The sequence below is a fragment of the Cebus imitator genome, unplaced genomic scaffold, assembly GCF_001604975.1.
Source record: "Cebus imitator isolate Cc_AM_T3 unplaced genomic scaffold, Cebus_imitator-1.0 Scaffold112, whole genome shotgun sequence".
Taxonomy (NCBI): domain Eukaryota; kingdom Metazoa; phylum Chordata; class Mammalia; order Primates; family Cebidae; genus Cebus; species Cebus imitator.
The window spans coordinates 526,178-538,693 of record NW_016107427.1 but is presented as its reverse complement, the minus strand read 5'-3'; the positions used below and the strand labels follow the sequence as shown (position 1 = coordinate 538,693).

Here is a 12,516-nt window from a genome sequence, read left to right as displayed (position 1 = left end):
TATATATGTGTATATATATATGTGTATATATATATATATATGTACTTTAATTCATTTATTGAATCTTATTTAAAAGTTTTTATTATTTAGGAAGAAAATAAAATTTAAAAGGGAAGGAACCTAGATTTCCAAATATCTTCGATTTTCATGGCTGTAACCCCAGGATGGTGAACTTCTTAATGTGACTCTTGAAGATGTTACGGTAACCCTTTAGGAATGGTAGTGAGCAGTGCTCATTGCACGCAGCTGTCACTGGTGCGGACTTGTGTCCCTGAAACCAGGACTTCATGTTCTCCGCAAAGTCTCTGAGCGCATGTTTTCTGTGAGTGGTGGCTCTTGGTGCAGAGTGGGAGCTCCGTGGATATTTGCTGAAGGTGCTGAATTATAGCTAATAGCAGATAATGCATTTTTCTAGCTTGCTGGTATTTTTTATTTTTATTAATGTGTACAGGGTGAATTTGGAAGTGAAAAGAAAGCTACATTGCCTGAAAAAGAAGAGACACATAGGCTCCAGAGTGCACAGGCACAGCCTTTTCACCAAGAGGAAAAAGAGTCTTTGTCTCTGCAGCTTCAAGAGAAGAATCACCAAGTCCAGCAGGTGTGTAGAATATGCCTTTCCCTTGTAATAAGACATGTACAGCATAAAAATCATTTTCTTTTGGTGGTAAGACGTGTAGCATAGAAGTCATCGTAACCCTGTTTCAGTGCCTCGTTCCATGGCGGAGGTGCATTTGGCCATCTCCAAGCCTTCATCTTGCAAAATTCGACTCTGTACCCATTAGACTCTCACTGCCCATTCTACCTCCCCTGGCACCGGGGCCCACACCTATCATCCCAGTACTCCATTCCAGGAATTCGAGACCAGCCTGGGCAACATAGGAAGACCCTGTCTCTACAAAAAAATTTAAAAATTAGCCAGGTGTGGTGGTGTGCGCCTGTAGTCCCGGCTTCTCAGGAATCTGAGGTAGGAGGATTGCTTGTGCCCCAGAGATTGAGGCTACAGTGAGCCGTGGTTGGGCCACTGCACTCAGCCTGGGCGACAGAATGAGACCCTGTTTCAAAAAGAAAGATCTTTGTCTACCTGGCACCTGACTTCTGTGAATGACCAGTCACAGTGACTTACTGGAACTGCTGTTGGAGCAGTGGATCTCTGATGACCACCCCTTCCCTCCCCTGGCCTCAGGTTCCAGCTGGGGATGCCAATGTATTCTTCTTTTGTAAATGATGAGTAATGGAGAAGAAACCGTATCAGTGATTTTCACCTTGAATCGGCACCGCGTTTACCTTTGCTGTATTTTTATTAAATGTGCCCCTTGGCCTGTGCGGGGGCTGCGTCTCCACCATTGTTGGTCAAGGCACCGTGCGTCGAATGCGCCAGAATGCCTTCTGCTCTCGCACCATCGCAGGGCTGAGAAGTCCTGTGTCAGAGACTCGAATCGTGACCGTTACATTGAAAGTCCCTTACAGCCATTGACTTTTAACCATACCGTTTTAACTGAAGCATTTACGATCTTTCCCCGTAGCTGAAAGACCAGGTCTTCTCCTTGAGTCACGAGATAGAAGAGTGCCGTGCTGAGCTGGAGGCGCTGCAGCAGAGGCGGGAGCGGGAGAATCAGGAGGGTGCAAACCTTCTCTCCATGCTCAAGGCCGACGCCGACCTGTCCTACAGCGAGAGGTCAGTGTGTCCTTGGCCCCGGGGCTGCCTGCACCCGCTGGGTCACGTGGAGGCCATTGGTCCCTGGCTGACCGGCTCCTGGCCCCATGGCTGGTGCCACCGTGCACACTGACTCCTGGTGGATGGGGACCCGGCCTCCTTATTTCTCTCACCTAAGAAGATTATAAGCGCTGGAAGCACACGCCTGCCTGCCTGCTGTGTCTCAGCTTCCCATCTAGCCTCCCTGGGAAATCCCGTCCCTCTCCTCCCACTCAGAGCCCGGCCCCTCCCCTTAGGTATCGGCATCCCCACGGTGCATCCAGGTCCTCGTCCCTAGCGTGGGGTGCAGGCCCACACGTCTCGTGGTTCCTGTGGCTTGGACTGTGTGGGAACGTCATGCCTCACACATCTCTCTGTGTCACGCGTGTTTCTGAGACTGAGCTGAGCAGCAGCCGTAGCCCTGCCCATTCCTTTCTGCACAGGGAGCCTGTGCCTGGGGACCTGCAGGCAGGGGGCTGAGCGCCCAGCCCCGTGGGCTCTCCCATGGCAGGGCATGCGTGTGCTCACCATGGGCTGCAGGGTCACCTCCCCTGAGCACACGGGCCCAGGCCTGTGTCCTGTCCTGGCACCTCCTCTCCTGTGGCGGTGCCATCCCTCAGGCTCGACTGCCCCTTTGTCTCGTTTGGGGTCTTAAGAAACTGCTACTCTGACACCATGTAGGTTTTCCCAGGTCATCTCACGGGCTTTACGTTTTGCTTTTGTGTGACTCTGGGGTGAGCCTGCAGCTTCTCCGCTGTTGTTGCTTGCACCTGTCTGGGCAGTGGACTCCACGGAGTTGGCCAGTGCAGCCTCCCCTTGGGTGCGTGTCCTCCCCGTCCCCATTCATGGGTCTTTGGCAGCTCCCATCGGTGTGTCTCACCCAAGGCGTCTATGTCCTGCTCCGCCCGAGGCCTCTGTGTCCCGCCCCTGTGGTGTGTCTCACCCAAGGCGTCTGTGTCCTGCTCCTGTGGTGTGTCCCGCCCGAGGCCTCTGTGTCCCACCCTTGTGGTATGTCTCACCCAAGGCGTCTATGTCCTGCTCCTGTGCCTCTGTGTCCCGCCCCTGTGGTATGTCCCGCCCCTGTGGTATGTCCCTCCCGCCCGAGGCCTCTGTGTCCCGCTCCTGTGGTGTGTCCCACCTGAGGCCTCTGTCTCCTGCTCCTGTGGTATATCCCACCCGAGGCTTCTGTGTCCCACTCCTGTGGTGTGTCCCGTTCCTGTGGTGTGTCCCGCCCGAGGCCTCTGTGTCCTGAAGCCCTGGACTGAGTTTGGCTGCACCCTGGAGCCCATCCAGGGTCGGGAGACTGGGTCAGGCTGATGGGATTCTCTGAGTTCACAGCTGTTTCTGGAGCGTTGGCATCTGTCATGCTGAGGGTCCGTCCGTGTTTAGGGCGTGTCTGTGCAGATCTTTGTTCTTTTCATCAGGTTTTGTGATTTTTCTGTGAGGACCTTGCCTTTTCTTGCACTTGGCTGTGGGCAACTTGTAGCTTGGTGCTGACTCTCGAGTCACCGGAGCCATGGCGAGCGGCAGGCGAGGTGGCCCCCCAGCTTCTAAACTGAGGGGCACAGAGGTTGGCAGTGGGTAGGGCATCCTGTGCTCTAAACTCAAGGGGTGTAGAAGTAGGTGGGGTAGCCCAGGCTGTAAACATGAGGGGCGCAGAGGTGAGCCTGCCATCCCTATAGGCTGGAGGGAGTGCCTGTCATGAGGAGGGGCAGCTGCCAACGCCCTGCTGCCTGCAAGAGTTGGGCATTTCAGGGGCTGGAAGTGTGCCAGGGAATGGGTGGCATTCTCTCCTCAGGACTCCCCCTCCCTGTTATTTGCCCAGAGTCCTGGGCTCCTCAGGGCCTGCACGGTGCTTCTGCCGGTCTCACCTCACGGTCTCCATGAATCAGTCCTCAGCGTCTGCTCCACAGGGTTGGGCTCTGGGGGTTAGAACTGTGAGCGGAGTGGAGGGAGGGTCAGCCGTGTAGGTGCAGGGTCAGCCTGCCCTTCCTCAGTGGCATCACACTTGGGAGGGCTGCCCCTACATTGCAGTGCAGGGAGCAAGGCGTGGAGGGGCCTGGGCCCCAGGAGCCCCTGTGTGTAAAAACAGAAGCATCTCAGACCACATGTCCGCGAGGCCTAGAGGGAGGCTGGGAGACGCCATCCTCCTCTCACCTTGCGACTCCTGTGAACGTGTGGCTTAGGCATGACTGGTGTTGGACAGACATCTTGTAAAACCGCTGGCTGGTGCAGCCTGTGCTCTGGGGGAGAGACTGAGCCTGTGTGCCGCTCCATAGTGTAAATCATAGGGTGATTTACACTATGCACCCACATCGCATACCTGCAGGACGGGCTTATTGCATTACTAATATGGCACCTTTTGCAAATCAGAAATGGCATCAGGAAGACCTCACCTAGGAAGCCCACGTCCTGGAGTGGGCACCCAGTGGTTGTCTTGTCTGTGGTCTCAGCTTCCCGTGCTCGTGGGGGTGAGGATTGTGTCTTCCGGCTCCACAGGGACAGGTGGCTGTGGGCCGAGTCGTGCAGACTGGTGGGCAGCCCCTCAGCAGTATCTGGGGTGGGTTCCCATGCCATGACCGGCTTACCTGATGGGTGTTTCCTGTCTCAGAGGGGCCCTCCAGGACGCCCTGCGCAGGCTGCTGGGATTGTTTGGAGAGACGCTGAGGGCAGCCATCACCCTAAGGAGCCGGATTGGGGAGCGTGTGGGGCTCTGTCTGGACGACGCAGGCACAGGCCTGGCCCTGTCGGCAGGTGAGTGTGCCAGGACCAGGCCCCCAGCCGCCCACCCTGTGCTTGCAGTCCCTATGTGGGCCTGGAGCTCTCGGAGAGGATCCTCCAGGAAGGCACTGCTTTCCTGGTTTCCGAGACTGGGGTCTGGGCCAAATTTGCCAGCTCCTGTGACGGGTGCTGTCTTGTCTCAGTTCCCGGTTCTCATTCTGAGATGCCTTGTCGCTGTGGCTGTCGTGGCTGTGGCCAACTTGCTCGCTGAGCCACGTGTGCCGGTATCTGCCCGTCTTTCAGCTCCGGCGCTGGAGGAGACATGGTCTGACGCAGCCCTGCCGGAGTTGGACAGAACCTTGTCTGAATGTGCAGAGATGTCTTGCGTGGCTGAGATTAGCAGCCACATGCGTGAAAGCTTTCTCATGAGCCCAGAAAGTGTGCGGGAATGTGAGCAGCCCATCCGGAGGGTCTTCCAGAGCCTCAGCCTGGCCGTGGACGGACTCCTGGAGATGGCCCTGGACTCTAGCAGGCAGGTGAGGAGTGAGTAGCTGATGTTTCCTCAAAAGCCTGGTGGACGCTGGTGTCAGCCATTGTCTCGTGGGTTTCTCCCCAGGGAGGAGGCTTTTCTGAATCAGATGAGGAAGTGGGCTTGCTCTGAATGCCATAGAATCAGTTTAATTTGGATAATACATAGACACATTTATTTCACTTCACTTCATGCACCATTGCAACTCCATATGGCATGTTTTCATATTTAGAGATTATCACTAAAAAAGGAAATTGTTTTTTAAATTGTTTTAGAACATTTTAGACAATTAAAAAAGACATTAAATAGGAATATGTGGAAAGCAATCAAAGATCCTTTTTTCAGCCAGACACAATGCTCATTCCTGTAGTCCCCGCACTTTGGGAGGCTGAGGTAGGAGGCTCACTTGAGCCTAGGAGTTTGAGCCAGCCCGGGCAACATAGCAAGACTCCCATCTGTACAAATTTTCTTTTCTTTTTTAATTTAGCCAGGCGTGGGTGGCATGCACCTGCGGACCCAGCTCCTCAGGAGGCTGAGGCAGGAGGATTGCTTGAGCCCAGGAGGCCGAGGCTGACTGCAGTGAGTCATGATTGTTCCACTGCACTCCAGCCTGGGTGACAGAAAGAGACCCTGTCTCAAAAGAAAAAAATCATTTTTTGCTAAGTTTTGAATTCAGAGGTGACTCTGGGCCTCAGCCTGTAGATGGTCTGGGAGTCCCAGACTGGACACACTTGGCAGGGGAGTGTCTGGAGGAAGGGAGAGGGACCAGGGCTCAGCTGGGAGGCCGGGAGGGACTGCTGGCCACGTGCAGGGTCCTCGTTGGAGACTGGAGCCCTGGCCCTGCCTGGGTGGTGACGGCCCGAAGGGCCCGGGGGTAGAAGTAACATAAGCTTCAGTTATTTTTGATTTGAAGTTTTGATTTGTAAATGTGTTTTAACAGTTGGAAGAAGCACGCCAGATTCATTCTCGTTTTGAAAAAGAATTTAGTTTTAAAAATGAGGAGACGGCACAGGTTGTCAGGAAGCACCAGGAGCTGCTGGAGTGCTTGAAGGAGGAGAGCGCAGCAAAGGCGGAGCTGGCGCTGGAGCTGCACAAGACGCAGGGTGAGCAGTGCGGGGCCTTGGGCTCCTAGAGCCGCAGGGTGAGCAGCGTGGGGCCTCGGGCGCCTGGAGCCAATGCGGGGGCAGGCCCGGCCTCGATGAAGGAAGGAAGCCTTCGGAATGGGGTTTTAAAAGTGAAATGTAAAACGAAGCCAACAGTGGGAGGTACCCATGGTATGGGAGGAACAGGGTGTTTGGGAGCTGCTCCGTTGGAGGCCCCCAGCTGGGTCATGGAAGCCTCCAGCTCTTAGCTCTGCTGCCCTCAGGGGTGGTGTCCAGGTTCCTCCCTCCCAGCAGGCCATCCTCCGTTGCCCATGGCCCTGTCTCTCAGGGTCTCAGCTGGTCCTACATGCCTCCAGCTCTTAGGTCTGCTGCCCTCAGGGGCGGTGGCACGTTCCTCACTCCCAGCAGGCCGTCCTCCGTTGCCCGTGGCGCTTGTCTCATGGGTCTCCTTGCTTGAGGTCTCTATGCAAACCGTGGAGCAGGTGTGGATATGGGGTGATGTCAACTCTGCACCCAGGGCTGGCTTTCTCAGAGCATCTCTGTGTCCCCCAAAGGTACCCTCGAGGGATTCAAGGTGGAGGCTGTGGATCTGCAGAAGGCGCTGGCTGGGAAGGAGGATTCCGAGCACCGCCTGGTTCTGGAGCTGGAGAGCCTGAGGCAGCAGCTGCAGCACGCGGTGCAGGAGCAGGCGGCACTGAGGGAGGAGTGTGCCCGTCTGTGGAGCCAGGGGGAGGCTGCAGCCGCGGATGCAGAGGCCAGAGAAGCTGGTGAGGAGCGTGGGCTCTGGAGGGCAGTGTGAACTGTGGCACGTGGGCGCGGCTGCCGTGGCTTCCCCAGCTCCCAGGGTTGCTCAGTGTCTCTAGAGGGCCAAGTGTAAACCAGCACGCTGCTTCTGTGGAACGCTGGGCGTGGGAAGCTTGTGCAGGATCCGTGAGGGGTCCGCTGGCCTTGCTGCCCTTTCGGAGAAGGTGGGTTGTCTGTTGGCCCCGCTGGTTGGAGGGTCCCCCACCTCTGTGAGGTGGAAATAAGAGGAGTTCTGAGTCCAACAGCAGCAGCTGGGGACAGAGCCAAGCCACGGCAAAAGAGAGCAGCTTTACGATCTCATTAAAAATAGCCGAGGGCCTGATACTAACCCCAATTAGGAAAATATAGTTCTAACAAAATTAGTTCATATCCTTTCAGATTTTTAGATATTTTGGTTTTAAAGGCATTTAAAATGAAAACGGCCAAAACATAAGAAGCTTAAAATGTCAAGCCTTCAGGGAACTGTGTCCTCAGTAGCTTGCTGAGCTTGAGCAAAGGCTTTTCCCAGGGCTGGGGTGTCTGCCCTCAGTCCTGATGCTGTGCCTCCCCGGTCGCTGCCTCTGACCCTGGCTTTCTCCCCATACCTTTTCAGCTCAGACCTGGCTGGTCCTGCCACCCGCGTGCCCATTTTTCCACCCTGTAGACACCCTGCACTCCTGGGATCTCAGGCCCCCACCCCATGGGCGCCCCGCACTCCCGGGATCTCAGGCTCCCACCCTGCAGGCACTCTGCACTCCTGGCATCTCAGGCTCCCACTCCGCAGACACTCTGCACTCCCGGGATCTCAGGCTCCCACCCCGCAGGCGCCCCGCACTCCCGGGATCTCAGGCTCCCACCCCGAAGGCACTCTGCACTCCCGGGATCTCAGGCTCCCACCCCGTGGGCGCCCCGCACTCCTGGGATCTCAGGCTCCCACTGCGCAGACGCTCTGTACTCCGGGATCTTGGTGCTCCGGAGGCAGAGGAGCCGGTGCTTTTCATTCCTTCCAGGAGTTTGTGGTCTCGGGGTCATCCCTTCCCAACACAAACTGGAGTAGTTATAAGCTTGGGCATCGAAGGAACCACCACAGCCAATTCAGAAGTCTCATTTTTTGTTTTAAAAACTATTTTTTTTTTACGTTTTTCTCTTTAGAAAACAACCAGCTTTTAATATTTGTGGCCATTCTCATTTGCTGTCCTCTGTCTCGTGGATTTTTGCTCTCGTTCCTATGATTTCTTGCTCCTGTGGTTTCTTTTTTGAGACAGAGTCTTGCTGTCGCCCAGGCTGTCGTGCAGTGGCATGATGTCGGCTCACTACAACCTCCGCCTCTCAGATTTAAGCGATTCTCCTGCACAGCCTTCTGAGTAGCTGGGATTATAGGCACGCATCACCACACCCGGCTGATTTTTTTTCTTTTTTTTGAGACGGAGTTTCACTCCTGTTACCCAGGCTGGAGTGCAATGGCACGATCTCGGCTTACCGCAACCTCCACCTCCTGGGTTCAGGCAATTCTCCTGCCTCAGCCTCCTGAGTAGCTGGGATTACAGGCACGTGCCACCATACCCAGCTAATTTTTTGTAGTTTTAGTAGAGACAGGGTTTCACCATGTTGACCAGGATGGTCTCAATCTCTTGACCTCGTGATTCACCCGTCTCGGCCTCCCAAAGTGCTGGGATTACAGGCTTGAGCCACCACGCCCTGCTGACACCCGGCTGAGTTTTTATATTTTTGGTAGAGATAGGGTTTCACCACGTTGGCCAGGCTGGTCTTGAACTCCTGACCTCAAGTGAGCCACCTGCCTTAGCCTCCCAAAGTGCTGGGATTACAAGTGTGAGTCACTGTGCCCGGCCAGCTCCTGTGGTTTCTGGCTTTCTTCACTCTGTGGGCTTTTTGGGTTGGACGCCGGCAGGCATGTTTGCCACCTCGCAGGCTGTGGGTTCAGGTCATGCCCTAGCCTTTCCACCTGTGATGCTCGTGTTGACATTTGGGTCACACAAGCTTGTGATTCTTTGGCCCAGTGTGGAAGGCGTTGTCTTGCTGGGTGTTTTAAACTGTCTATGATCACGTCCACACTGTCTTCTTCTTTTTTTCATTCATTTTTGTCATTCCTGTTTATCCTGTTTCTATTTTTTATGTACATTTCTGAGGTTGAAGGATTAGCCTGGTGCTTTTCCCCTCGTATATCTTTTCTTGTCCTTTCATTTTGAGTCTTTTTAAATGCTCTGTTTTAGTTGTGTCTCATGTGGATACCGTGTTCATGACTTTTTAAGAAACCCTACCTGTAGGCCGGGCGTGGTGGCATATGCCTGTAATCCCCGCACTTTGGGAGGCCGAGGCGGGTGGATCACAAGATCAAGAGATCGAGACCATCCTGGCCAACATGGCGAAACCCCATCTCTACCAAAAAATACAAAAATTAGCTGGGCGTGGTGGCTTGCATCTGTAGTCCCAGCTACTTGAGAGGCTGAGACAGGAGAATTGCTCGAACCCAGGAGGAGAGATTGCAGTGAGCCGCAATTGTGCCACTGCACTCCAGCCTGGTGCCTGGCAACAGAGCAAGACTCTGTCTCAAAAACAAAAAACAAAACCCTACCTGTGAGTGTCTTCTTTTGGTCCATTTAAGCCAGTGTTTTTTGGCCGCACCTGTGGGTGTTGGGCCCTTCCTGCTGTTCTTGGTGTTCCCTTCTTGCCTGCCAGCTTGGCCTTGGCCTTGCTCTGGGGTGGATTTTCCTTGGCCAGCTGTGAAGTCCTCACTGTGGAGTTAGCTGCTGCCAGGCTCAGGCCAGTGTTGTCTCCCCACGGGCCTCCAAGTGCTGCTGCCCCTGTACAACATGTGTCCACAGAGGGAGGACTGGGAGGGCCTGGAGTCTCCTCCATCGCCACTTCTGCGAGTCAAGTTGTGCTGGAGACATGACTCAAGATGCTGTTTCTTTTCCTGTGAGGCGCTCGTTTTCCTGCGTCTCCTCGGACTTTTCAGCAACGGCTCGGACATCCTCCATCACTCTTGGCACCCAGGGCCTGCATCTCTGTCCTGACTCTGCTGTTGTGTCTGGCATCCGTCATTTTGTCTCCCCTGATGCTTTCTCTGCTTGCCCCCTGCTGTCGAGAGGCAGCCTCGTGGCCGGTCCCCTCCCTGTGGATTCTGCTACCCTGTTTCCAGTGTCTTTGTGCCCAGCCAGTGGTAGCTGGGCCGCACTCTTTGACGGGGGAGACCACCTGGTGTTTTATCACCACGAGTCCTTGGACTTCAGCCCAGTCACCTCGTTAGTCAGGACTCCTGGCAGAGAAAGGGGTGTACGGCCTGTGTATTCTTGAACCGCCTGGTGAGGCCTAGGCCGAGTGGCCAGGGCCCCTGTGGCCAGCATGGGTGTCTTGGCCTGGGCCTGGGCATATGGGGCTGAGCACCACAGAGGCTTCTTCCCAAGGCTGTGGTGGCCCCTCTGCTGCTTTGCCTCTGGTTCACCCCCTGCTGTGAGGCCTGGCCCACCAGGGAGTGCCGTGGCAGGTGGACATGGGCCCTGGGTGTCCATAGCCTGTCGGGTCCCTGTAGGCCCCAGGATAGAAGCTGAGGCTTACCACAGGCCCTGCAGTGGCAGGTGCCTGGCATGCTGGGCACGGATCTCATGGAGCCCTTTCATGTCCTGGACCAACTCTGTTTTGTCACTGGGAAATTCTCATCATTTCTCTGTGGTCCTCTTGGTTTGCTTTCATTTTGATGTTGTTAACTCTGCCTTAGTTTCGCATTCTGGTTTCTCTCTTTTCCTTTCACCCTGGACCTGCAGCTGTGTGACTGTGCCCTGCCTACCGGCAGGGCCTATGTGCCGCAGCCCAACCTGGCCGTACTGCGTGGCGCCTCCTCTGCTGTGAGGTGTGTTTCCTGGCCCTCTTCTGGCGGTGTCGCCTGTCCCGTTTGTTCCCTTGGTTTCCTCAAAAAGTCCGTGTGCTGCACCTGCACAGGCGGTTGTGGGCATGGTGGACACTGAGCCTAGAGATTGTTCAAGACCAGTAGCAGGGCCGGGTGCGGTGGCTCAAGCCTGTAATCCCAGCACTTTGGGAGGCCGAGACGGGTGGATCACGAGGTCAAGAGATCGAGACCATCCTGGTCAACATGGTGAAACCCCGTCTCTACTAAAACTACAAAAAATTAGCTGGGCATGGTGGCGCGTGCCTGTAATCCCAGCTACTCAGGAGGCTGAGGCAGGAGAATTGCCTGAACCCAGGAGACGGAGGTTGCGGTGAGCCGAGATCGCGCCATTGCACTCCAGCCTGGGTAACAAGAGTGAAACTCCGTCTCAAAAGACCAGTAGCAGTGCCCGGAGCCTTCAGTGGCTCTGACTCTCAGGTTCTGTGTCCGTGTCAGTAAATGCACTTTCGTGGCTCTGACTCAGGTTCCGTGTCTGCCTCAGTAAATGCAGTTTCGTGGCTCTGACTCTCAGGTTCCGTGTCCGCCTCAGTAAATGCACTTTCGTCCGTAGGTACAGCTGTCACTGCAGCACACACGGACTCAGGTCTGTAAGGACAAACGAGTGATCTCTGTGTGATGTGCTGTGTGTTTGCACTGGATTTTGCAAATTATTTACTAAAGAAAAGACCTTCAGAACTTCTGTGGCAAACAATAAATACAGCGATACTCTAATCATCAGTATTCACAGAAGTGGGTGGTAGTGTCTCATTTCAATTCCCCAGCAACACGGGAGCATTTCTCTGATGATACTAACTACAGTCCTAAGCTACAGTTTGTGCTGCTTTTCAGGAACTCTTGTGGCAGTTGTAGCTGTTGTTGGGCTGGGTCCCTGCTCTGGTCTCCTAGGAGGGCCTGTGCCTGCTCAGCATGGGGGTCGCCTGCTCAACCAGCGGGGATTGCGATCCTCCTGTGCCTCCCTGAGGCTGCGTGTGTGTCACAGGCGCCCAGCCCCAGTGTGTGCCCCGGCGCCCTTGGCCCTGAAGATGGTGATGTTTTGGGCCGCGCGGAGCCCGGGTCATGTCCAGGGCCAGGACTATAGTTGGGCAGCAGCTGTCCCCGGGCCAATCCCCCGTCCCAGGACTGAGTTGGGGAGCAGCTGTCCCCGGGCCAACCCCTCGTCCCCGGACTGTAGTTGGGGAGCAGCTGTCCCCGGGCCAACCCCTCGTCCCAGGACTGTAGTTGGGGAGCAGCTGTCCCCGGGCCAACCCCTCGTCCCAGGGCTGTAGTTGGGGAGCAGCTGTCCCCGGGCCAACTCCTCGTCCCAGGCTGTGAATGGCATTGCCACAGCAGCATGTTTACAGCGGAGTCGCCGTCACTGCGGACAGCGGCGTGAGCATTTATTGAGAATGTTACTTGCTTTGGCCATGATAGTTTGTTATAAAACACTAACAATTTTATAGATCAAAATGTTTTTTTCGAAACTGGTGAAATGTCAATTAACATGCACGAATTTAATAATTTAGTTTTTGGATGGCTTAAAGACTTCAGGATTCAGGCTGGGAGTGGTTGCTCACACCTGTAATCCCAGAGCCAGACTGTCTCAAAAAAAAAAACAGTAATAAATAAAGACTTCAGGATTCAGCAGCAGAGAGCCCCTTGTCTCAAGATGCTTTTTAATCCGCAGTTTGCACTTGGCCTGGGGCTTCACTACCCAGGGTCTCAGGCAGTCTGGGCTACTGGAACAGAATCTTGAGGCTCGGGGATTCATCACAGACAGACCTTT

General features: G+C 54.9%; 1 protein-coding gene across 1 annotated transcript in view; it reads left to right on the top strand.

The window, feature by feature from the left end:
* Nucleotides 1-12,516, top strand: part of PCNT (pericentrin) — a 112,547-nt gene that overhangs the window by 60,385 nt on the left and 39,646 nt on the right. The window contains exons 17-22 of the mRNA XM_017538476.2: nucleotides 452-598; nucleotides 1,524-1,675; nucleotides 4,305-4,447; nucleotides 4,718-4,950; nucleotides 5,884-6,046; nucleotides 6,601-6,813. Of these exons, the coding sequence (XP_017393965.2) occupies nucleotides 452-598; nucleotides 1,524-1,675; nucleotides 4,305-4,447; nucleotides 4,718-4,950; nucleotides 5,884-6,046; nucleotides 6,601-6,813 (1,051 nt within the window). The remainder of the gene's footprint in view (nucleotides 1-451; nucleotides 599-1,523; nucleotides 1,676-4,304; nucleotides 4,448-4,717; nucleotides 4,951-5,883; nucleotides 6,047-6,600; nucleotides 6,814-12,516) is intronic.